At 45.8% G+C, this 24,894-nt stretch overlaps 3 protein-coding genes and 1 long non-coding RNA gene across 4 annotated transcripts; 3 read left to right on the top strand and 1 right to left on the bottom strand.

Annotated features, from left to right (window-relative positions):
- The first annotated feature begins 6,954 nt into the window (after positions 1-6,954).
- LOC147978856 (putative B3 domain-containing protein Os03g0621600) lies at positions 6,955-7,503 on the top strand. Its single transcript, XM_087514920.1, has one exon. It carries the CDS (start codon positions 6,955-6,957, stop codon positions 7,501-7,503), a length of 549 nt encoding a protein of 182 aa, XP_087371046.1.
- A 1,027-nt stretch (positions 7,504-8,530) lies between these two features.
- Positions 8,531-10,650, bottom strand: LOC125526591 (uncharacterized). The gene is made up of 2 exons (XR_015618361.1): positions 10,042-10,650; positions 8,531-8,814 (listed from the first exon to the last, which is right to left on the bottom strand). It is a non-coding gene; the product is annotated as an uncharacterized LOC125526591 (long non-coding RNA).
- Positions 10,651-14,200: 3,550 nt separating this feature from the next.
- LOC125527757 (mitochondrial dicarboxylate/tricarboxylate transporter DTC) lies at positions 14,201-18,251 on the top strand. Its single transcript, XM_048692280.2, has 6 exons — positions 14,201-14,539; positions 15,625-15,708; positions 15,857-15,918; positions 16,595-16,956; positions 17,718-17,932; positions 18,025-18,251. The coding sequence occupies exons 1-6, from the start codon at positions 14,399-14,401 to the stop codon at positions 18,079-18,081; spliced, it is 921 nt and encodes a 306-aa protein (XP_048548237.1). The 5' UTR covers positions 14,201-14,398; the 3' UTR covers positions 18,082-18,251.
- A 2,607-nt stretch (positions 18,252-20,858) lies between these two features.
- LOC125543190 (putative CBL-interacting protein kinase 13) lies at positions 20,859-22,818 on the top strand. The gene has a single exon (XM_048706442.2). The coding sequence runs from the start codon at positions 20,859-20,861 to the stop codon at positions 22,425-22,427; it is 1,569 nt and encodes a 522-aa protein (XP_048562399.1). The 3' UTR covers positions 22,428-22,818.
- Positions 22,819-24,894: the final 2,076 nt, after the last annotated feature.

Below are 24,894 nucleotides of genomic sequence, written 5' to 3' on the forward strand. Positions count from 1 at the left end.
CCCGACCTCAGATGGTCAAGTCTCTGTGCTTCAGTGTCATCCCTGGATCGGTAATGCTGACACACACAGTACTCAAAGAATTTATAACAGAGTGGCAATCACACACTTATTACATCGAATGTCTCAAGAGAGAACTTAATACAATAATATGGCTTAAGGCCATCTAATACGATAACAGCGGAAGGCTTGGAAGATAAAGTGAGTCCATCAACTCCAACGGCATAGCTGAGCTGCACGGAAACGACCTAACGAACCTTACTCCTTGTCTAAAAAGTCTGCAACATAATATGTTGCAGCCCGAAACGGGTCAGCACATGGAATATGCTCGCAAAATAACACAGTAGAGCAAGAATGGAGTAATGCTAACACTACATGCATATTTGGCTGCTGGAAAGCTCTATGGTTATAATTTTTGCGTAAAGCCAATTTTTCCCTACAACAAAGGAATAGATTTTAATTTAACTATCATGGTAGTTGAAACATCATTGAGAAGGTTCCTCCAACTCAATCCCAATTAAAGTGATTAACATCCCAACAATATTAATTAAGAGTGATGAGATACATGTGATAACCCAAATACCAGATACTCAAGAATTGTCCATAACCGGGGACACGGCTAACCATGATTAGATTATCACTCTGCAGAGGTTTGTGCACTTTTCCCCACAAGGGTCGACCGCCTCCATTGGATTTCTCGCACTACAAGGTGTTTGAGAAACGGATGACCGAGACACAGTCTTTCAGAAACATTAACTCTCTACTCCGGACAGACCATACCAAACCTACATCCCACTACCTGCTGATCTATCTCTTCAAGAGCTTCACGTAACTTACTCAACTATGCTAGAGCCCATAGTAGCTTGTGGCTGCACACGGAAGTTTCTAGCATGAATCATCTCAGTTCCCTTTGAGCCTGGGTGGCGGTCCATAGGAAGATCACACGGGTACTCCGGGATTTCCAAAAAAATACAGGCAACACTAGGTACTCCAGGTGCCTAAATCCACCCAGATGTTAATTTAAATTGCCACCTTAAGTTGAACCATTAATTAACAATCTCACATCTGTCATGGATTTCAATCAAACCCAAACCACGTCTACGAGCATAACATAGCAATATAAGCAAACATAGAAGTACCTCCCAAAGGTTTGAATGTAACAGGGTAATAGGTTCTACCTCAACAACTACTTCCCAACCCACATGTTAATTGACATCCTAATCATGCAATGTTTGAGGATTGGAACTAATGCATAAAAACAGGGTATGAGAAGAGTATGATCAATGTGTTACACTGTTACTTGCCTTGCTGACGATCTGCAAAACCTAGGGACTCGTAGTAGCACGCTTCGCACTCCGGGTGTTCTATCGCAAACAAACAATAACTTACATAATCAACAAGCAAAGGGGCGCAAACAAAACTCAAATAAAAGAGATTGACCAGAAATTTCAACTTAAGAACTCTGGTTAGCAAAAAGAATCAAATCAAACGGAGCAACGAAACTCAAACAGCGAAAGAGAAAAGCTTCGTTTTACTAATCTGAACCTAGGTCAAATTTTACAGTAGCAAAAACTTGTTTAAGTTGGTTAAGCGGAAAGAGGGTTTCGAGACGAAACTCTAGGCGCTTGAATCACCTGATTCTGACTAACGAGCGAAAAGAAAAACAAAAACTAAGATCGGATCAGAAATCGCGATTAGAGAAATCGCGGAATAAATTCGATAAAAGAAAACTGACGAACAAACTAACGAATGAGCGTTCGTTAGCTGTAACTAACGGGCGAAAACCGTTCGTTAAAACGAACGTACGGATGAACGTCCGCTAACTAAAAGAACCGAGAAAAACTGGCAAATCCGAAAAAACGGATCCAGGGTTTCTAAAAAACCGAACGGTTTTTATAAAAAAACCGGCGGCGGAGTCCGGTGGCTACCTTCGGCGAGGCGAGGTGCGGGAGGCGGGGCGGCGGCTGGCTTGGTAGCGGCTGCAGGCGGCGCGGCGGCGGTGGTGGGGTGGTGTTTGGAGGGCGGTATTTAAAGGGGAGGGGGCGGCGGCTGCTTGGGGGAGGGGGCAAGGCAGCGGCGGCGGCGGGGAGTCCGGGTCGGCGGCGGCGCGCGCGCGCAGGAAGCGACGGCGGCTGCGGGCAGCCTGGCTCGGCCGGGCCTTAGGCCCAGTCGGGTGCGGAACTTCTTTTAAAAAAAAATTCGCCGACCGAAACAAAAATCCTAGAAAAAATAAATAAATAATCTAAAAAATGCCAAAACTAATTTTCACCGTCTAAATAAAATATTTAGAACGAGATGAACATTTTCTTGGCCCTAAAATGCAATTTTGAAAACGTGCAATTTTTCTAATGCAAATAAAATCCAAATAAAATCAAATAAATGATTTTAATATTTTTCCTCCGATATTTCAATTATTTTGGGGAAGTCATATTATCTCCTCTCATATATTTTAATATGAAATATTTTTCGGAGAGGGAAATAGTTAAAATCAAAATCCTCGTTTCATTATTTGATAAAAATCAAATGTGAAACCGGGAAACCCCCAACTCTCTCCGAAGGTCCTTGAGTTGCTTAGGATTTCGAGGATTGCGGAGCAGAAATGCAATAAAATATGATATGCATGGATGACTTATGTATAACATTCCAAATTGAAAATTTGGGATGTTACATATGAAGACTGCCCCGGACCATGTCGTCTCGCCGGATCCTCAAAAACCCCGGTTGTTGCCAAGTACCTCGGCACCCGATGCCTGGAACGACTACCGTCGCCGAAGACCCATGAACCAATAACTTCAAGTTCAACTATTGTCGCAAGAACGAGACCGGCGGGTCCGAAGACCCCAAGTACCATGATAACCCCGAAGGGATTCGAGTTCGTCAAGTTCACCTTCGAAACATATACCACTACCGACGACTGAGACCCTGGATTCGACAAGTTCCTCATGGTGACCCTGAACATCTACGGGACATGCACGACTTCGAACCGTGTACCACGTCGAACACGTACGGCTACACGATGAACCGCTAAGACCCTGAACGACTACCGCCGCCGAAGTACGCGAGTACAACTACTTCCACAACGCGTCGTGTACGACTACCGTCGCTTGGGTTTGACAAGACTCCGAGTACCACTTCGTTTGCCATATACAACTACACCAAGTCCGGACCGACAAGTGCCTTGAGAACGTCTATACCTCTTCCATCGCTGAGGACCGAAAGTACCACTACGTCCCATCGAACCCGTCCGCGTCGAAACGCTTGCTTCGAAGGTATATCCGCCGAGAACGGCCGTCCGAGAACGAATGCATGTTGTATGAGATGCACCCTCGTTCGCCTCGAGTTTGAATTGTCGGTGCACGTTGCCCCTCTTTTGCCTTGTCACCAACATGTGGGGAACCCGGTATCCAGGAGCACCCCACCATCCTTGCATGACACGCTTCCGTCACTTTTCCTTTTGCACCGGTATCCCCGTGAGCTACCGGATCATCGGAATGTTGCCGCGGCATCATTTCTGTTTCGTCGCCGTGGCACCCCTTTCTTTCTACCACGGTGACAAATGCTCTCATCACGCTCATGTCAACTTTTTCATAAAATTGCTTAAAACTTGCATGTGTCATCAGCATCATGATAACAACTTCAAGAATGTTTATAATTGTTGTTGCATTAAATTGCTAATGCACATGGGGATTTACCGGATTTGTTGTTTGTTATATCCGGCCCCATTTAAATTGTTTAGATAGTATAGTTTTGTTATGCTTCACCTCTTGCCATGTTAACCAACATTTAATATTGTTGAGTACCTAACCGGGAGAGAACTAAATAAGTCATGTGGTGTTCCGTCAATATGCAACTTGTTGCATATTGAGCTCCACTTAATTTGTAGGATTGTTTGTGCATATTGCCATGCCATGCCTCTTTAAACCGGACATGCATCATACTTGGTTGTGCATCATGCCATGATTATGTGATGGTTGTTTACTATGGTGTTTGCTTCTTTCCGGTGTTGCTTCTTCGGGTTAGTTTCGATAACGTCGCGTTTGTGAGGATCCATTCGACTACGTCTGTTTGTCTTCTTCATGGACTCATTCTTCTTCCTTGCGGGATCTCGGGCAAGATGACCATACCCTCGAAATCACTTCTATCTTTGCTTGTTAGTTGCTCGCTCTATTGCTATGCCGCGATACCTACCACTTGTTATATCATGCCTCCCATATTGCCATGTCAAGCCTCTAACCCACCTTTCCTAGCAAACCGTTGTTTGGCTATGTTACCGCTTTGCTCAACCCCTCTTATAGCGTTGCTAGTTGCAGGTGAAGCTGGAGTTTGTTCCATGTTGGAACATGGATATTGTTGGGATATCATTATTACATATTTTGTTTACTTTAATGCACCTATATACTTGGTAAAGGGTGGAAGGCTCGGCCTTATACCTGGTGTTTTGTTCCACTCTTACCGCCCTAGTTTCCGTCATACCAGTGCTATGTTCCTTGATTTTGCGTTCCTTACGCGGTTGGGTTATAATGGGAACCCCTTGACAGTTCGCCTTGAATAAAACTCCTCCAGCAAGGCCTAACCTTGGTTTTACCATTTGCCACCTAGCCTTTTTTCCCTTGGGTTCTGCAGACTCAAGGGTCATCTTTATTTTAACCCCCCCCCCTGGGCCAGTGCTTGTCTAAGTGTTGGTCCGAACATGTCAGCCGCCGGTGGCCACCAGGGGCAACTCTGGGCTGGCCTACCGGAATCTTGGACAATTCGGTGTTGCCCTGAGAACAAGATATGTGTAGCTCCTATCAGGATGTCGGCACATCGGGTGGCTTTGCTGGTCTTGCTTTACCATTGTCGAAAAGTCTTGTAACCAGGATTCCGAGTCTGATCGGGTCTTCCTCAGAGAAGGAATATCCTTCGTTGACCGTGAGAGCTTGTGATGGGCTAAGTTGGTACACCCCTGCAGGGTTTTGAACTTTCGAAAGCTGTGCCCGCGGTTATGGGCAGATGGGAATTTGTTAATGTCCGGTTGTAGAAAACTTGACACTTAACTTAATTAAAATGCATCAACCACGTGTGTAGCCTTGATAGTCTCTTTCCGGTGGAGTCCGGGAAGTGAACACGGTTTTGGAGTTATGTTTGAACGTAAGTAGTTTCAGGATCACTTCTAGTTCACGACCGTTCTTTGCTTCTCTTCTCGCTCTTATTTGCGTATGTTAGCCACCATATATGCTAGTGCTTGCTGCAGCTCCACCTCACTACCTTTTCCTACCCATAAGCTTAAATAGTCTTGATCTCGCGGGTGTGAGATTGTTGAGTCCCCGTGACTCATAGTTTACTTCCAAAACCAGTTGCAGGTGCTGTTGATACCAATGCAGATGACGCAGCTGAGCTCAAGTGGGAGCTCGGTGAAGTTCGTGTTCGTTGTGTTGTTTCGTTTCCAGTTGATCAGTAGTGGAGCCCAGTTGGGGCGATCGGGGATCTAGCATTAGGGGTGGTCTTTCTTTATTTTTGGTTCCGTAGCCGGACCTTGATTGTATTCTGGATGATGTGATGCTATATTTATGTATTGTGTGAAGTGGCAATTGTAAGCCAACTCTTTATCCCTTTCTTATTCAGTACATGGGATGTGTAAAGATTACCCCTCTTGCGACATGCCTACTATGCGGTTATGCCTCTAAGTCATGCTCCGACACGTGGGAGATATAGCCGCATCGTGGGTGTTACACTGGGAACCCAGGAATCGGCAGTTTCTCCAGGGCCAGGCCCGAGCGGTGCACGTGGGCGGGCGCGGCTGCACGCGCGCAGCCACCCTCGAGAAGCCGCGTTGCTTCCCGAAGCACCGGCAGTTATTAGCCTCACCGTCCCTCACCGCTCCCTCTCCCCACTCTTCCCCACTCTCCCAACTCTCATCGGTGGCGGCGGATCAGAGCGGAGGAAGAAGACCACCGGACTCCATCACCGGCGGCGGCGGATCGGAGCAGAGGAAGAAGACCACAGAACTCCATCAATGGCGTAAGCACTTCTCTCTCTTCGACATGCACAGTAGATTCGATCCACGACGATAGATTCGATCCATGGTGGAGGGGAGTGGGGAATAGAGGTAGATAAGCATAGGGGTAGTTCATACATGCAAGACCTGAATGCATAAGGTAGATTTTGGGATTGGGGGATAGGGTAATAGGGGGAAAGGGGGTACACAACGGACACCGGCTGACCGCGGCGGCCGTCACCGTCGTGCGGAGCGGCTGGTCGAGCCGCTGGCCTTCATCTTCTTCTTCATCGCCATGCGGGCCGGCGGGTCGTCCTTGTCGTCCTTGGCGGAGTCGAGGTCGATCTGCCAGGTAGGACGGACTGGCTCCGGCGCCCTAGCTGGCATGTGCATCGCCTCTTCTTCCTCCTCCTTAGGCTCCCCGCCAATGACCGCCGGTGGCACGATAGCCGTTTCCCAGTACACTGCGGCACGACGGTCATTAGGAGCCCAGTAGGTCTTATACTTGCGTCACTTCTTCCTCTGTTTAGGGTCGTCGGAGACGGCCTGATTCATGGCCCAGCGAATGATGTCAACTGCCATGGCGCCCTTCGCTGGGTCAGGAATCAGCGTCTTCAGCTCTTCTTTACTGGCCTTCATGACCATGGCATTCGATTCGTTCTGCATGTCGGCCATGGAGCCAAAGTTCGAGCACACCTCCATGGTGTTCTCGAACTTGGTCCGGTCACCAGACGTCCACCCGAGGAAGAAGGCCCTCCAGCCAATACCCCAAGGGAAGGGGTTGGCATTGGAGCTGGAGCTAGAGCTCATGGCGATGGGGAGGAGGAAGGTTGACAGTGAGAGAAGAGAGGGGGTGGGTAAATAGTGGTGGGCAGGGTGAGTAAATATAGGGGGGTGGAGAGGAAGAGAAGAGTGACAGTCATGTCGTTTTAACTACAAGCTCTTGAATTAGCCATGAACTCTATGCAATGCCTGACTCCATGACTTGTGTGCAGATCGAGGACACAGAGGTGCTCCCGGCCGTTGACAGCAAGGGCAAGCAGCCCCTTCACCCAATGCCCGACGAGGTTGAGCTGCCGCCCACCGCCGAGGAAGACCCGAAGACGCCTGAGGGTGTCGACGACAAGGGCATGGAGGCGCCCCCCGGCAACAAGCGCCGCAACTACGGCCACTACCATCAGGAGGATGGCCCAACTCACTTCTGCAAGGTCATCCTTGCACCGAAGCTTGAGTGCATCCCCATGCCCCTGGACTTCACCAAGCACTTCGTCGCGGTGCCAACGGAGTTCAATCTCAGGAACAACACCGGCTGCTCCTGGAAGGTGATGGTCAAGCTGATGAACGGCAGGGTGACCCTGGATCAGGGTTGGGCCACCTACGCAGCTGTTCATCAGATCAAGATCGGCTACATGGTAACGTTCAAGCTCCTCACTCCCGACACCCTCAAGGTCATCATCTTCGACGACGATGGCATTGAGGTCGTCAACAAGTGCGGGAAGCATGACGCCGCCTTCGCCGCCAAGGAGTAGGGCCAGGCCACCTCTTTCAAGCGTACTATCGAATTATGCTAGTTGATGGTTTATGCGTTGAACTATTATATCTGTGGTACTGCTTATATCTGAATTATGCTATGCTCTGTTTATAGTCTGTTGTGCTTATGATGTGTGCTGCCGAAGTGTGGTGGTAACCTCACCAACTAGCCAAAGAGGTTACCACACATCAGACCTTGCATACAACCAAACACCATGCCTTGGGTTTGTGGACTAAACATGCAGGCAACCAAACACCAGGCAGTGTGGTTCAGCCCATGCAGGCAACTAAACAACATGCATATGGTGCATTTGAGGCTGCATTCGCATAGCTAGGCTGAGTAGAGAAGTGTATGCGATGCAGGCACTGTTGCACACGGCAACCAAACACGCCCTAGATGACCGTTGTCCATGGTTTAACTGACTCAGCAAGCTTGGAAGCATTGGTCTGCAGGGAAGCTTTATCTCTCGCTTGTGACCTCCACTACTCTGTGCTCCAGGTAGTCAAACATGTTTGGCTGTTGTCCAGATTGTCGGGAAGAGAAATCATGTGTATACACACTACAAGAAATTTGTTCATTGTTGACCCTCCATTTTGGTCACTGAATCGTCATTATTCATGTTTTATGACCTTGTTTTGACCAAATTCAAAAGGTCAACAGTTGGCCGTCAAGAACGAACAAACATGACCTTTCTAAAATTTTGGTCGCAGATCTCTATTGACCAAAATTTTGGTTTGGTCATTACCCATTTCTCTGAGCCACATAGGATCTGATGTGGCTAAGCTGACGTGGCATTGCTAGTGACCAAATGGAATCATCATAAATTTCATAGCCCGGTCCACCAATCTAGCCTACATGGGCCTGGCCCAATACATATTTTATTATAAGAAATGTCTGATTTGTATGGGTTGATGCATTATTTTGTCAGAAGCATGCATATATCAAGATAGGCCCATTAAAAAGCAAGTACAACAAAATAAAATATTGCAGATAAACTGTATATTTCATTTCAGTAACACATCACATCACATGAAATACAATGCATCATCCAATGACTCCTCGATACACCAAGGTTCAAGGCCCAACAAGTGCACTGCAAAATGATTCTAAAAGTGCACAGAAAAATAGTTATATATGTGCAAATGCACAAAAAAAGGATCCAACAAGTGCACAAGTGCACAGCAACATAGTTCTACAAATATTGGATGAGAAGCACAAGTTTTAAGTTATCACACATAACATCAATGAGAAACAAAGCTTCTTGTGCCCTCCTTCTACTCTCCACTTCTTCTGAGTGACTCAGATCATCCTGGTAATAGGAATAAGCAAACATAAGAAAGCATACAAAATATGAGAAAAAGAAAGACAAATGGTGGTTTTACATTCAGCAATGAGACTTAAAAGTTCACATCAATGAACAGAAACACAAGACATTAAGACATACTCCCATAGAAATTTCAGGACTTGCAAGATTATTCGTGTGTTAGCTCTGAACACTTTGTGCAAAAAAAGCTCACATCAATAACTTCCAAGATCAAGATACGTGAATAGTGTATCTTTAACACAGTATAATAAACATCACAACCATGAGCAGTACAACACAACACAGCTCATAAACAACCAAACCAAACTGATTGCAAACTACTCCCTCTGTCCCATAATATAAAAGCATTTTTTACACTACACTAGTGTCAAAAACACTCTTATTTTATGGGACGGAGGGAGTATAAGTTAACCTCAATGCAATGGATGCATTTGTCTGAATTTGTGTGTGACTGTTGCTCATTACATGCTGTGGTGGCAGGCAACAGTTACTACCATTTGCAGATCAAAAAGGACCACTCTGTATATATGCAACAATTACATGATGTGGTCAGTGGTCACATGTCTCATACTGCATTATTAGTGCAGGGAAAAGGACAATGCATGCTGCATTATTTGAGTTTGTCAACTGAAAACAGTAGTATTTCTGGCCATTGCTAGCTAGCATGTGAAATAAAGAAAGAAAGAAAGAAAGAAAAATCACTAGTATTATGTCTGAAAAATCACTAGCTAGCATATGTTTGCATGGCTAATATTCTAGCATATACAATACTTAAATCTATAGATTTACCATCCCTTTCTCATTTATAGCATATAATAGAAATCCAGCAACATAAGTAAGCACATATCATTTTTTATGATAGCCATTGGGCTTCACAACTATATGCAAGAAACAAATATTTTTTAGTTAACATACAACAGAAACATTCCAACAACAGGAGTGGGCACAGATCAGTTTCCTTTTTCTTGTTTTGAATGGTCATACGGAATCAGAGGCATCCTCTTGCCTGTCTATCAGGAGCCTAGGAACCATATCACTGCAGCTAAACATTGCAAATACAATGCCCCTAGGCGAAATTCAGAATTCCTCAACACCAATACTGTACCCACCCAGCCTTCCTCTCACACAAATTCAGAATTCCTCTCAGGCAGCACATGCGTAGCACAACATGCATAATAGAGAGAGAAGAGGGGAATGAATGAATATTACTACCTCCCGATAGAGCTTGAGGTGCATCTTGAGGGGCTCGACGTAGTCCTCGAAGGCGAGCGTGCCCATGGACCAGATCAGGTCATCTCCGTTGGCGATCTTGCACTTCTCCTTCACGGACTTGTTGCTGGCCCTGCGGCGCCCGGGATCACACACGAGTGAGCTCGTACCAGAGCGGGCGCACCCCTCCACCGCCTCCCCCCTCGCCGGCCTCCGCGTCCTCGTCCTCGCCCTCGTCATCCTCCACGGGCGGGAGGAGGACACAGCCGACCCCCGCAGGAACAGCACGCGGTGACAGCCGGCCCCTTATTTCCATTCCGCGGCGAGCGGTGATGAGAAGAAGTTGGCGGTCCCGCCCCATGGCGCGCTGCTCGTGTTGCTCCTGTGGATGCGTGGCGGCGAAGATGAGCGGCAAAAGTAGGGGAGAGGGAGGGGAGGGGAGGGTGCAGACCGGCGGCGAGCGGAGAGGGAGGCAGCCAGCGGAGAGGGAGGCGGATCTGGATCTGGAGCGGCGGTGGGAGGCGGCTGCAAGGGATAGCGCTAGGGTTCGCGTGCGGGGCTGTGGTCCGGGCTTCATGGGGTGAGAGGGTGAGGGAGTTTTTTGTTTGAGACAAAGATGGGGTGAGGGAGAAAGGGCTACCGTCGGATCCGGGAGCATCCGACGGCATTGAAGGCGCGATCCGCGTGACATGCCTATGGACCAATCAGAACCCAGTACACGTTATGACCATCTAAATTGGTCGTAATCGACTAAAAATAAGGTGTTGAATTATATAAACAGTTTTATGATATGAGAAATTCAAAAAAAACAAAAACATTCTCATTGTGTCAGCAAATCTGACCTAGTTTTTAGGAAAACTAACAAAGTTGGAATTGGAATAAGACAAATATCTTTAAAAAGTGTTATGAGAAATGAGTTTTTAGGAAAAAAATATTTTCTATTTTCGGAGTGAAAAAATTCATTTTTTTGAGAAGAATCTACCAAATATTTGTTTCAAAATGGCACCACACCATTTCCAAAACTATAAGACATCATTTTCTGTACAGTTGACCAAATCTTAACATGTAAAATGTTTTCGATCCACCTCTCATCAAAAAGACAAGTTATGTTTCAAAAAAGAATCTACCTGAGCATTCTTTTGTTTTTCTTCTATATTTTCACATGAAAAATTTTAAAAAAATGATCTCATATTTTGCACAAGGGTGCATCTTGGAATTCCAAACAATGTTCACTAAGGGAGTTTTCATTTTCTTTGCACAGATATTTCATTTTCCATTTTTTTAGTGCCCGAAATGAGTTTTTTTGTGAAGCACCTACCATATATTTCTTGCAAAATTGAAACAAATCATGTTTATAAATTTTGAACTATAGCTGGAAGCGGGTCAAATTTGAACTATAGCTGCCTTGTAGTTTGCTCTTTATTTTTTCCAAAAATCATTTCTAGGTACATAAGTATCTATTTAATCGGAGAAACACCAAAAAAATTCCAAGATTCAACCACTAGCTAGGAACGGTCATTCCCGACGTTTTGACCGCATTTTAAAACGGGCATAAAAAATAAAAAAAATCAAAAAATTGGGAAACCTTCGCATTATGTCATTATATGTGGCCAAGTTCCCAGGGAAAATAACAAACTTGTAATGCGGCAATTATTTTAAAAAAGTGTTCTCAGAAACGAGCTATCACGTATGGAAATCAATGGCTTTCAAGCCAAATGATCAATCTTATGGCCACATTCATGGCATAGTTTGTTCAAATGATCTCATATTGTGCATAAGGGTGCATATTGGAATAGCAAATAATGTTGCCTAAGGAAGTTTTCATTTTCTTTGGATGAAAAAACCATTTTCCATTTTTCGAGTGCCCAAAAGGAGGTTTTTTTGTGAAGGACCTCCCAAATAATTGTTGCAAAATTGGACCAAATCATTTTTAAAAATACTAGGACATATTTAATGCACAATTGACCAAATGATTGGGTGTAATAAGTTTTAAGCCACCTCTCGTGAAAAAGACAAATTTCCGCCGATTTAGTTGGAAGCGGGTCAAATTTGAACTATAGTTGCCTTGTAGTTTGCTATTTATTTTTTACAAAAATCATTTCTAGGTACGTAAGTATCTATTTAATCAGAGAAACGCCAAAAAAATTCCAAGATTCAACCACTAGCTAGGAACGGTCATTCCCGCCGTTTTGACCGCATTTTGAAATGGGCATAAAAAAATTCAAAAAAATCAAAAAATTGGGAAACCATCGCATTGTGTCATTATATGTGGCCAAGTTCCCAGGAAAAAAACAAACTTGTAATACGGCAATTATTTTAAAAAAGTGTTCTCAGAAATGAGCTATCACGTATGGAGATCAATGGCTTTCAAGCCAAATGATCAATCTTATGGCCACATTCATGGCATAGTTTGTTCAAATGATCTCATATTGTGCACAAGGGTGCATTTTGGAATGGCAAACAATGTTGCCTAAGGAAGTTTTCATTTTCTTTGGACGAAAAAACCATTTTCCATTTTTTGAGTGCCCAAAAGGAGGTTTTTTTGTGAAGGACCTCCCAAATAATTGTTGCAAAATTGTACCAAATCATTTTTCTAAAATACTAGGACATATTTAATGCACAATTGACAAAATGGTTGGGTGTAAAAAGTTTTGATCCACCTCTCGTGAAAAAGACAAAGCGGGTCAAATTTGAACTGCAGCTGCCTCATAGTTTGCTATCTATTTTTTACAAAAATCATTTCTATTTACATAAGTACCTATTTAATCATAAATACATGGTTTGGTGGCGATACGTTGAGGTTTGGGCGGTGGCCGAGGGCCCCAACTCTAGACCGCGTAAACTCGCATGCCCGCCGCGTGGTCACCGCGTGACCGTGGCGTTGCCATGTGTTCTGGGCGGCCTAGGCATGTCTGGTGGGTTGGGCACTCCCCAGGTAGGTGATAGGAAGAAAATTACAACATAAGATTCTCACGAGGAGACCGATTGATGCTCAAACATGAATTAGCAGCCAAGTGTTTGATTAGCGGTACGTGAAATGTAAATGGCTAATGAGCGTGAGTTTTGGCTGAGGATGATCAGTTGCTAAGAAGACCGTCTTCACAAATTTTTATCTCAAAAGGAGGAGCCTAGATGGTACTTTCTTTGCAAAGTACCACACTGGACATAAATACGAATGTTGAAGCTGGGCTCAAAATAATGAATGGGTTGAGCTGGCATTTGGTGGAGGATGGTTATTCGGGTATTGGAAAGCACTGTAGAAAATGGATACTATTTCGACATGCTAAAGTGGTACTTCCTTCACAAAGTGCTGCTCTGAACAGAATAGAAAAATGAATATTATTGAATTGTTTTTGAACTAGGCAAGGGAGGTTTTTGACATATTTGATGAAGATATGATCCAAACAATTTATGAGAATTTTTTGGGAATTTTTGGAATAACAGCAATATAGGTTGCTTCACAATCTAAGGCAAAAATTGACACATGGACATGACACATAGGCAAAACTGATGAGATGGCGCCTAGTCATCGCAACCCACCACAATTTACAAGGCTGTAACCATCTATATTGGTCGTTAACAACTAGAAATAAGGCAACGGACTAGCGTTGTTTGCTTTATGACCATTTCGTGTAAGGAAATTATGATCTTTCTGATCAAAATGGTCGCAATGGTTTAGGGTTTGAAGCCCCCGAACAGCTTTTGACCAATTGGTCTCAAATGGTCATAGATCTATGACTAATTTTTTCAGGGTCACTGACAGAAGATCACTAGTTGACATATTTCTTATAGTGACACGGCGATTATTCAAGAGTTTCTAGTGGAGAAGATGTTTCACCATGTTTCCTTTCATCACGAGTATCAAGGAAGTAATGTCTGAAGTGTTGGCCCCATGTCTGGCTCACTTCCCTCTGAATATATCTGAACATAGCTTAGCTTGAAACATTATATGCAAAAAAAAAACATTGTAGAAAAAGAAAAAGGAAAAAGCATACTCCCGCGTGGCCCCGTCCCCTTCCATGGCCCCACGCCCCCACCCACAGCTACGAGCGCCAAGCGTCACATGTGACATGTCACACGCCGCTGATGCGAAGCGAGCGCGGACGGCGGAGGCGGTGCGGCTTATCGCAATTCACCGGAAATGATTCGCGCGCACCAAGGGAACGGCGAGAGGAGGAAAATCATCCGTGGGCTCACGTCGAGGCATCCAGCCGCGACACCACACGTCCCCGTCGCCTCCCAGCCCTCCGCTTCCCACCACCTCTGCTTCTCCGGAGGCCCAGGCAGCAGCCAGCAGCCAGCAGCGGGAGCGCCTCCTAGCCCGGGGCCAGTCGGGAGCTGATACGAGGAGGCGGCGGAGATGGCGGACGCGAAGCAGCAGCAGCAGCCGCAGACGGCGCTGGCGGCCAGCGGCGTGTGGAAGACGGTGAAGCCCTTCGTGAACGGCGGCGCCTCCGGCATGCTCGCCACCTGCGTCATCCAGCCCATCGACATGGTCAAGGTACGCGTGCTTGCGTGGTCGCCGGAGGGGGCTTCGGGCGGGGCAGCCAGCGGAGCCGCGCGCTCTCCTTGATACTATATAGTTCGGCAATTTGAGTTCTGCGCTTTCATTTGCCGGAACGCGAGGGAGCGGGGAATTCGAGCGGGGCAGCGGGGGTTGTGTGTAGGTGTAGGCGAGCTGTTTGGTATTTTGCGTCCAAGGAGAGTGCTGCTCCACTTGGTTGGAAATGCCGCTATGCGTATGGGGGATTTTGAGAAACCGAATGGGTTTGCTGAGTCAGGTCTGGGAGTTTGATCGTAACTTTGTAAGTTGCCTATCTTTAAAAAACATTGCCTAATGGATTTGAAGACTGCTGGCTTATTTCGTGATGTATTTCGTCAGGAAATAGCTTCACAAGATTTCTAACGAGTTTTTGCTCCATTTTATTGAAAATGCCACGCCACAGCTCATGTATGTGGTAATTTTGAGGAGCTAGAGTAAGGTCTGGGTCTGTTTCGAAACTATGGAGTCGGGTCTGGGAATTTGATTGTAATTTTCCTATCATTAAAAAAAATGTTGCCTCGTGGATTTCAGGCATTGTTGACTTATTCCTGATTTATTTCGTCAGGAGATTGACAAAATTTCTAATTGGTTTTTGCATTTACGAGTACATTAATCAGGCCGAGTTGATATTGTGCATTCTACTATTTTTTAGTTCACCTCCAAGATGTTGTCCCATTAATGACTTACGATCATAGGACGTAGCCCATCTGTACTATCCATACAGAGCAGTTTTAACATGGTCCCTCTTACCCCCTCTTTTCACATGAGAGGTAAGAGTATAAAATAGATCTTAGCCGTTGATCTCATCAATGAATGGCTTGATTGACTCTTACCTTCTTACCTCACATGTAAAAAAAGGAGGTAAGAGGGACCATGTTAAAATTTGCCATACATTATGGGGATTTTTCTTGTAATATTGTTGTTATTAAAGTCTTGATTTCCATGACAACTGCCTGCTGTTAGGTTTTTTCTTTCGTGGAGTGGTATTCGGTCTAGATCTCTAGGATCCAGGCACTTAGTTGATGGTTGCTGTTTTGTTTCAGGTGAAGATCCAGTTGGGCGAGGGCTCTGCAACTAGTGTCACCAAGAAGATGCTTGCTAATGAGGGAGTTGGTTCCTTTTACAAGGTGTGCCCTCTTAGGTCTTCTGTCATACAGATTCTGATCATAGTGTTGAGTATTGAATTATTGATATTGTGTTTGGCAACAAACCTGTGTTACTCCATTTGCTAGAGAATTAGTCTATTGATTTATGACTGGCATTTCGTTTGTGCAGGGATTGTCTGCTGGTTTGCTAAGGCAAGCAACATACACAACCGCTCGACTGGGATCCTTCAGGTTTGTACGTAAACCAGTAACTGAATTCATCAGTAACTTCCGGTTTTTTTAAGACCAAATGATTTGCACACGAAGGTTTGTGAATTTGACGTTCATAGTACGTTTAACCTTTAAGCTCGTGAATGGAGAATGCATCAACAGTGTGAAGTACCATTTTGTATCAAATGATTATGTCTCCTGGAGTAGTAGTTTAGATATTTTGAATAACTTTTTGTGGTAATGCTTGCTGTTGGTCATTGTATGCCCAAAGATTTTTTTACAATCTAAGTGTGCACGTTGGCATGACTCATCAATTGTAGGATTACTTCTGAATCAACAACGGTTTATTCAGGATTTATCAATTTCTATTGAAAATATTTTAAAGAGGGAATACTGATATCAAGTTAAAGTTGAAGTTGTAAGATTCATCACTCCTGGCGATGAATAAAATATTAAAGTTGAAGCCATCATACAACATCAATCATTGTGTTTTTACATCACTCTGTACTAACTGCAATGGAGAGATGATACGTTAGCTGTTGTGTTACTACTATAAAGTGTATTCAGGAAAATTGCTTGCACATAATCCGCCAGCTATCTTGATCCTATTTTATCTTAGAAGAAGTTAGATCCTGACTACACTAGCTGTTGTTCAATGTTTGACTTGATTTTTTGTCTTCACACTGTACTTTCTCAGGGTTCTAACAAATAAAGCAGTTGAAGCAAACGAAGGAAAACCACTGCCCCTAGTTCAGAAAGCTGCTATTGGTCTCACTGCTGGAGCGATTGGAGCTTGTTTTGGTAGTCCTGCGGATTTGGCACTCATCAGGATGCAGGCTGATTCAACCTTGCCAGCAGCCCAGCGCCGCCACTATAAGAACGCTTTTCATGCACTTTACCGTATTATTGCTGATGAAGGTGTTCTGGCACTTTGGAAGGGCGCAGGTCCAACTGTAGCGAGAGCGATGTCACTCAACATGGGCATGCTTGCCTCCTATGATCAGAGTGTTGAGGTACTTAGAGACAAACTTGGTGCTGGAGAACTTTCTACAATGCTTGGTAAGATTATTTTAGTTTCATTAGATTGGATGCAGTATTTACGTTTTATCATTTCTCTTCCGAGAATTGGCTGTGCATTCTGAGACATGAAGCAGAGTGGCATTCAGGTCACGTTATCTATAGGCCACGGACTCGACGGCATCTTTATTGCATTGTCTGGAGGACATAAAAGAATAAAAATGCTAGAATTATGAAATGATTCAGTATAGAACCTGTGGTCACCTTAACTGTTACACCACGTTCTAAACTTAAGATCTCCGGATTTCTAGCAAGGTACTTTGCTTAGTTCGTTACCTGACCTTATGCTGCAAGGTGCATCTTTCCATCTGTATGCTTAACTCATTCTTCCTTAGATCAGGCAGCATTCCAGCCAACTTCGTTTCAAAAGAAAACCGGTAGGTTTGAATGCTCTGTTGACCTGTTAAAGCTAGCTGCTTGATGATAGGCATGCTGAAATTATCCTTCCATTTGCTTACTTTGTGCTCTGATCGACGGATTTGCATGGACCCTCCCTACTATTTTCCCCAAAAAAGAAACAGATTTGTATCACACGTGTTGATTAAGTTGTGCGCTGCTACCGAAATAGCTTTTCATTCATATGCCTTCCATTACACACTGTTATGTTAGGCTTCTTTTGTTATAGTTTTCACCATGTTATGCTTGCCTTTTCGTTCTTTTAACACTACGCGGTCCTGCTACCCCCATTATTCTTACGCTTGCTCTACTCACTCCTTATATGATTTATTGAATTTCTCTTGTAGGGGCCAGTGCCATTTCAGGATTCTTTGCATCTGCTTGCAGTTTGCCCTTCGACTATGTTAAGACACAGGTTCAGAAGATGCAACCTGATGCTACTGGAAAGTATCCATACACTGGGTCTTTTGACTGTGCAATGAAAACCTTGAAGAGTGGCGGTCCGTTTAAGTTCTACACTGGCTTTCCGGTCTATTGCGTCAGGATTGCTCCACATGTCATGGTAATGCAAATAATACACGGTGTTTCTCTGCTTAAAAGTCAACTGTTCATCTTCATGCCTATCAAACTTACGAAATGACACCTTGTATGCAGATGACATGGATATTCTTGAATCAGATCCAGAAGGTCGAGAAGCGCGTCGGCCTTTAAAGTGTCGTGCTATGCTATCCTCACCTACAAATTATAATAGTGTAGCTGCTTTGTACCTATAAACCAGCAGTTGGTTCTGATATACAAAATCTGTACTTATTTCCTTGGCATATATGCTACCATGCTTCTTTGTTCCTTTCAGACCAAATAATCATATAATTTCTGGGTAACTTTTGGCAGAAAATAGTGTTGTTAGGAGCAGATATGCCACCACCGGATTGAACCCATGTCATCAATGGAGCCGGACATCAAACAAACTTTTCATTCTGTACTTGTTTAGGCTTTATTTTTGTCAAGTGTCAACATGTACTCCGTATATATTTTTGGCGGGGTAATATGTGTGGTTAATTCTCGCTGTTGTTGTAATTTCTTGGTATATCAGGTACAAACATTTTTGTTGGTTCTGTTGTGTGGTGTGCCACTACTGCATTCGGAGAAATGTGAGAGTGCATGTTTGTGTCAGCTGTTGACCATGCTAGGTATTGTACGGTTTCTGGTTTGCTGCTGTCATTCTGTATGAAATGCGATGTCGGACTGCCACATTTACTGATCCGAAGTGTATATCGCCTACGATAAATGTCGAAAACATTGCCTTGTATTTTCTTTATCTTGATGCACCGATGGAAATCCTAACTGTTATGTCTTACATTGTTCATCATGTGCTTCTTTTGATGGTGTAGGTCCACTGGCCTTGCTGCACTAACAGTTCAACAGGACATTTCAGTTACTGGTACCCTTTCTTCTTCTTCTTAATGCTACTTACTATTGCAGCTATGCTTTTATCGGCATTCAAATCCAGGTACTCTCAACTTCCATCAGAGCATACTAGGTTGGTAGTGCCCAGCCTAAAAGGGCTATGCACAAAATAATAATATTCTGAAACGACTTATAAAAGTGAATTTCAGTTCACTAGCATTTGGAGAAAAGAATGAGCGGATATCAGAAAGGTTAGGGGGCATGGACGAATGGGCTGTCCGTGCCCCGACCCTGTGGCTGAATTTCAGTCCAGTAATCTAGCTCCTCACACACACTTGTAGCCAGAAACGCACCGACATACCTGCAAATTCTGATGGGGTAACCTAACCTAACCTAAATAGCTTGCAAATTGCATTTGACCAGAACTCCAATACAAACTAAAACAGAAGCACCCGGTTTTATATTTGGCAGAGAAGCCATTCAGGAAAATTTCTGTACCCTCCTTCCCTGTTGTTGGGCTGGCAGATATTAGTGGGGGTCACATCATTTTCTCGCCCGTGTGTGTGTGTGTTGGATCTGACGTGTAATGGCAGGCCCGGGGTGCCCCATCCATAGTTATATCCATATTATTGCGTTTCTTAAGCTTTTCTCGCCAAATGTTTATCCGTTCTTGAAGTTTTCTCTGGCATTTTCTATGCGCCAAGAGGTAGCCATAATGATTTTCTTTCCGTTTGTTTAAGCCCGTGAAAGTTTCATCGTGTCGACCATGCAATGCAATGCAATGCACCCCTGTGAAAAAGAAATGCAAAGTCAAATATAATGAACACGGGCGCTGTGGAAAAGTAGTTTCTTGTTTTGTTTGGAGAAGAGAAGGGAGGGGAGGAATATACTCAACCGTAGTGTCCCCTGGCACTTTGGGAGGCTGCTACGACTACACGACAATACGGGACATTCCTTCTGCTCGTGTTCTTGAGACCAACTGACCTTGGAGCACCAAAAAGGCCACTATTCTCTGTCTGAAAAGAGTGTAGTGTTATCTGATAATATTAACTTTTTCCCGGAAACTTTCAAACAACCTCTGAGGCTCCGAAGAATCCTTGCTCATATACATTGCCCCTTTTCCTCCAAGTGCAACGTGTGAGAAATATATGAACTCGGAGTTAGACTGCTCATATATATTCATCAAAATAACAACGCATTTTTTGTTTCTATTTTCTTTCTAGATCTCAGAAGAGTTAAGTAGTTGCCAGGACAAACAGGTGGCATCTAAGGACGCTGTGCCAAAATTTCTTGACTAACACAAGAAATTGTTGAAGTGGTGACCCACCAACCTTCGTCCTACGTGGAGGATAGCAACAATGTGCCTGTCAAATGTTGAAATGTCGTACTGCACCGACCATCTGGTCCAATCAGAGCTGGACTCGTACTATTATTTTCCATCCAATTGTCAAATGAGGACTTGCCATCTAATTATTTCCCAACGAAATGACAGTACCATCACAGCAGAAAAGAGAACCCTGAAATGATCATCTGCAGATCAAAATCCTTACTACTCGAAACCGACGGCCAAGATAGCGTCATAATCCACGAATGAACGGTCGGATCAGCCGTCTCATCACCAGTGCCCAAATTACCTCTAGGCTATCACATATTCAGACACTCTTTCCTTTTTGTAGAATTTGCCTTTTTGCACACTGCAAAAAGGAAAATCAATTGACTTGAGAACACGAAAACTTATCTGCGCGTTAATCCACCACAATGGAGTAAAGAAATGCAAAATCTTACCAATAAGAACTGTTCACGGGGACTAATGAAAAAAATCAGCAAAAAGTCAATCTTTTCTTTAGAGTTTTATCTTTTTGAAACTCTTTTCTTCAGAGTCCAACGCCAAGCACCACAGTCCTCGGGGCATCTATTTAAGCAGCATCCCATGTCTCCATTCTATTCTCTCCTCTCCTCCCATTCTTTTGCCGAAGGGAAATTTTCAATTTTTTTGAAGGAAATTCTCTCCTCTCGGCCCATTCTTTGCAGTTAGCTAGCTAGCGAATTCTTTCATCGGATTCTTGCTCGTCGGTCGATCAATGGCGCGGATGGCAGGCAAGGGGAGCAGCGGCAGGGCACTGGCCGGCGGGGCCAGCGGGGCCAGTGGACGCGAGCGTGAGGGGAAGAAGGCGCTGCTGCTGGGGCGGTTCGAGGTGGGGAGGCTGCTGGGGCAGGGCAACTTCGCCAAGGTGTACCAGGCGCGCAACGTGGCCACCGGCGAGGAGGTGGCCATCAAGGTGATCGAGAAGGAGAAGGTCTTCAAGTCCGGCCTCACGGCGCACATCAAGCGCGAGATCGCCGCGCTCCGCCGCGTGCGCCACCCGCACATCGTGCAGCTCTACGAGGTCATGGCCACCAAGCTCCGCATCTACTTCGTCATGGAGTACGTGCGCGGCGGCGAGCTGTTCGCGCGCGTCGCCAAGGGCCCGCTCCCGGAGGGCGAGGCCCGGCGCTACTTCCAGCAGCTGGTCTCCGCCGTCGCCTTCTGCCACGCGCGCGGGGTGTACCACCGGGACATCAAGCCTGAGAACCTCCTCGTCGACGACGCCGGCGACCTCAAGGTCTCCGACTTCGGCCTCTCCGCTGTCGCCGAGCAGATGCGCCACGACGGGCTGTTCCACACCTTCTGCGGCACCCCGGCCTACGTCGCCCCCGAGGTGCTCTCCCGCCGCGGCTACGACGCCGCCAAGGCCGACCTCTGGTCATGCGGCGTCGTGCTCTTCGTCCTCGGCGCCGGCTACCTCCCGTTCCAGGACCGGAACCTCGTCGGCATGTACCGCAAGATCCACAGGGGCGACTTCCGCTGCCCCAAGTGGTTCTCCCCGGAGCTCCTCCGCCTCATGCACCGCGTGCTCGACACCAAGCCGCCGCGCCGCGCCTCCGTCGACGAGATCATGGAGAACGAATGGTTCAAGGTCGGATTCCGCCGCTTCTCCTTCCGCATCGAGGACGACCGCTCCTTCACTTGCTTCGACCTCGACGACGGCGACGCCTACGCGCCCACCTCGCCGCCCGACACCCCGCGGACGGCGGACGGCAGCGACTACGGCGACGCCACCGATCAGCAGCAGAAAATCCCGGGCGGGATGACGTCGTGCGGGTCGGCGCCGTCGCTGCTGGAAGGGAGGTTCGGGCAGCTGGGCGGGAGCTCGCGGCGGCGGTCGAGCCTGAACGCGTTCGACCTCATCTCCTTCTCCCCGGGGTTCGACCTCTCGGGGCTGTTCGAGGACGGCGGCGGCGAGGGGAGCAGCGGGGAGGGCGAGCAGCAGCAGAACGCCGCGCGATTCGTGTCGGCGGTGCCGGCGGAGCAGATCCTGGCCGCGCTGGAGCGGACGGCCGCCGCGGCGGGCATGGCGGTGTGGGCACGGGAGGACGGGTCGGTGATCATGGAGGGGACGCGCGAGGGCGCCAACGGCGCGCTGGCGGTGGCCGCGGAGATCTACGAGCTGACGCCGGAGCTGGTGGTCGTGGAGGTGCGGCGCAAGTCCGGCGGCGCGGCCGAGTACGAGGAGTTCTACCGGGCGCGCCTCAAGCCCAGCCTGCGGGAGCTCATGACCGAGGAGCCGGCGCCACGTGTCGGCTCCAAGGAGCTCACTCGGAGCGTGTGATCGTGCCGTCCATGCATGCACGCACGTCTGCTTGACTGGTCGTCTATACGGCGTCCGTATACTTGGCCATAGAGCTGTACGTACAATACGTACGTACGTATATCTGTGCATACATGTCACGCCACAATACATACGCATGTGCAGTATGTACCAAAAACAAGTATGTACATACACCATTTTTTGGGGCGGTGCTATGGGTGGTGCCTATTTTGAAAGGTCCATTCCATGACACTGTGTAAAGGGTAAAATGGGGAAATTGGATGATTGCTAATTAATTACTATTAGGAGATTATGTGTGTTAACTGTTAAGTGTGAGATGTTTGATGTTGTTGATGTATGAATCCTCTGTATGTTTTGAGAAGGAAATTAATGAAACTCATGGATTCTTTTCCTTTTTTTGTTTACATACTCTCACAGCCACACAATCTTCATATGCTCCAATAAAAAAAATCTCCATACACTGATCACTGTCAAACTTATGTGTCATACACTCATGCATTATATTTTTATTTCTTTTGCGAATACACTCGTACATCAATATGATATACTCCCTTAAGGTTAGCATAAAGTTGAGTCATCTATTTTAAAAACGGAGAGAGTACAAGTCTTTGCACACGTTCCACTATGAACAATATATGGATATATATAGATGCATTCCAGAGTGTATATTCACTCATTTTGCTACATATGTAGTTCATAGTGAAATTTCTATAATGACTTATATCTAGGAACAGAGAGAGTACAACCTAATACTTAATCGTTGTTGCTATACACAATCTGAAGTTCTGAAGGGGTCCAACAAGGTTGGAAAAAGCGGTAGGCGTAAGCGAGGAGGTTGGCCTTCGCCTAGTGCCTAGGCAGTGCCTAAGCGCCCTAGGGGTGGTCTAGGCGGTAATATAATTGTTACTCGTAGTTTCTTTATGATTATTATATGGATGTTGATATTAGTTTAGGGCATATAAATAAGTTGATTAGCATCTACTGCCATTGGAATATAACCCGTTTTGCATATTAGTGCGGTATGTGGCATGATTTCTTACTTGGGTAGATAATTCCTTGCTTGCCCTGCCTAGACCTCCATTTATGCCCTAGGCAAGGCGTTTGGCCACTGCCTAGCGCCTAGGCGTGCCTAAGCGCCTCCTAGGCACAGCCTTTTCCAATAGAGGGTCCAGCCAAGAAGAACGGCACACAATTTACAAGTAGTTAAACAGTTAGGCCTGTCTTCAGACCACTTTCTCGCCTCTTGCCGGCACCGCCGCTGGCTTGCCTTGTTTCCTGTGGCCTTAGGCTATGGAGGTGCAATGGGGCTTGGTCCTTGCCGGTGGAAGGGTTGTTGCATCGTTTTAGGTGTCTTTTTGTGTCTATTTAGGATTTGTGCCATGTTGAAGACGACGAGGCGGAAATGGCTTCCTAAAGATAGAGTAAGTTTCTCCCCTCCTAGCCTCGGCCTGGTTGTGCGTCTAACATGGTCGAATGGCATGTGGAGGGGTGTCTTTGGTGGATCCTGCTGGATTCAGTCGGCGTTTTGTCTTCGGTGAATCTATTGAATCCATCTTCGCTCGTCTACGTTCGTGTGTCTATAGGTTGCATACTTTTAATATATGCTTCTCTTCATCGGCACCGGTTGCTGTTCTGGAGCATTGATCCTGGGGACCATAGCACGACGACTTTTTGACTGTCTACGATAACAAGGTTTATCCGGCTCTGATAAGAGAGGGGTAACGACGGTGGCGTGCATTCGGCTCGCTTCAATGTTTGTAGTCGTCATTAAGTGGTCTACGAACCTGCAAGTGATTTATGTTACTTTTGATATTCTTTGTATTGCCATGATTATTGAGAATAGATCGAATGTTTTTTTGAAAAAAATACAAGCAATTAAGAGTAACCAATTTTATTTTATTTGAAACAAGAGGGCAATCGAATTAGGACTACATTTCAAAAGCATTGCACTGTTTTTACTCCGGAATTAGCAACTCCAACAGTCTCGAATTGGCTTCGAGTTTTGGGACACCTGGTTAAACAGATGCACCTATAAGCTTACCTAAGTATATAATCTTATCTCTTGGCATCAAGAGCCACCTAATCCAAAACCCAGGAAGCTTCACAGCCACAAGCTCAAAACGGCCCCGCGATTAACCAATTTGGACGGAGCGGCCAGAAGCGCCGCGTACGCAGTGGCACTGCCCCTTCCACCCGCCCATTTCGCATCGCACGGTCGTTTGGACGTTACACTAATTTTTTTCGAAAGCGACAATTTTGGAAACATCTCAGCTGGCACGACGCTTCACCTAGATTAAATTTTGTTACGTCGCGAGATCTAAAAGTGGACAGGTCAGGTGTACACGTAGGAGTGCGCGCGCGAGTTAGGCCAGGCCGCGCGTGTCATACACAGTGGCGGAGCCAGAAACTCAATATAGAAAAGGCCAAACATGTCATATGATGTTAGAGGGGGTCAAATCACCTAAAT

The sequence above is a fragment of the Triticum urartu genome, chromosome 3A, assembly GCF_056163025.1.
Source record: "Triticum urartu cultivar PI428250 chromosome 3A, HENAU_Tu73, whole genome shotgun sequence".
NCBI lineage: Eukaryota > Viridiplantae > Streptophyta > Magnoliopsida > Poales > Poaceae > Triticum > Triticum urartu.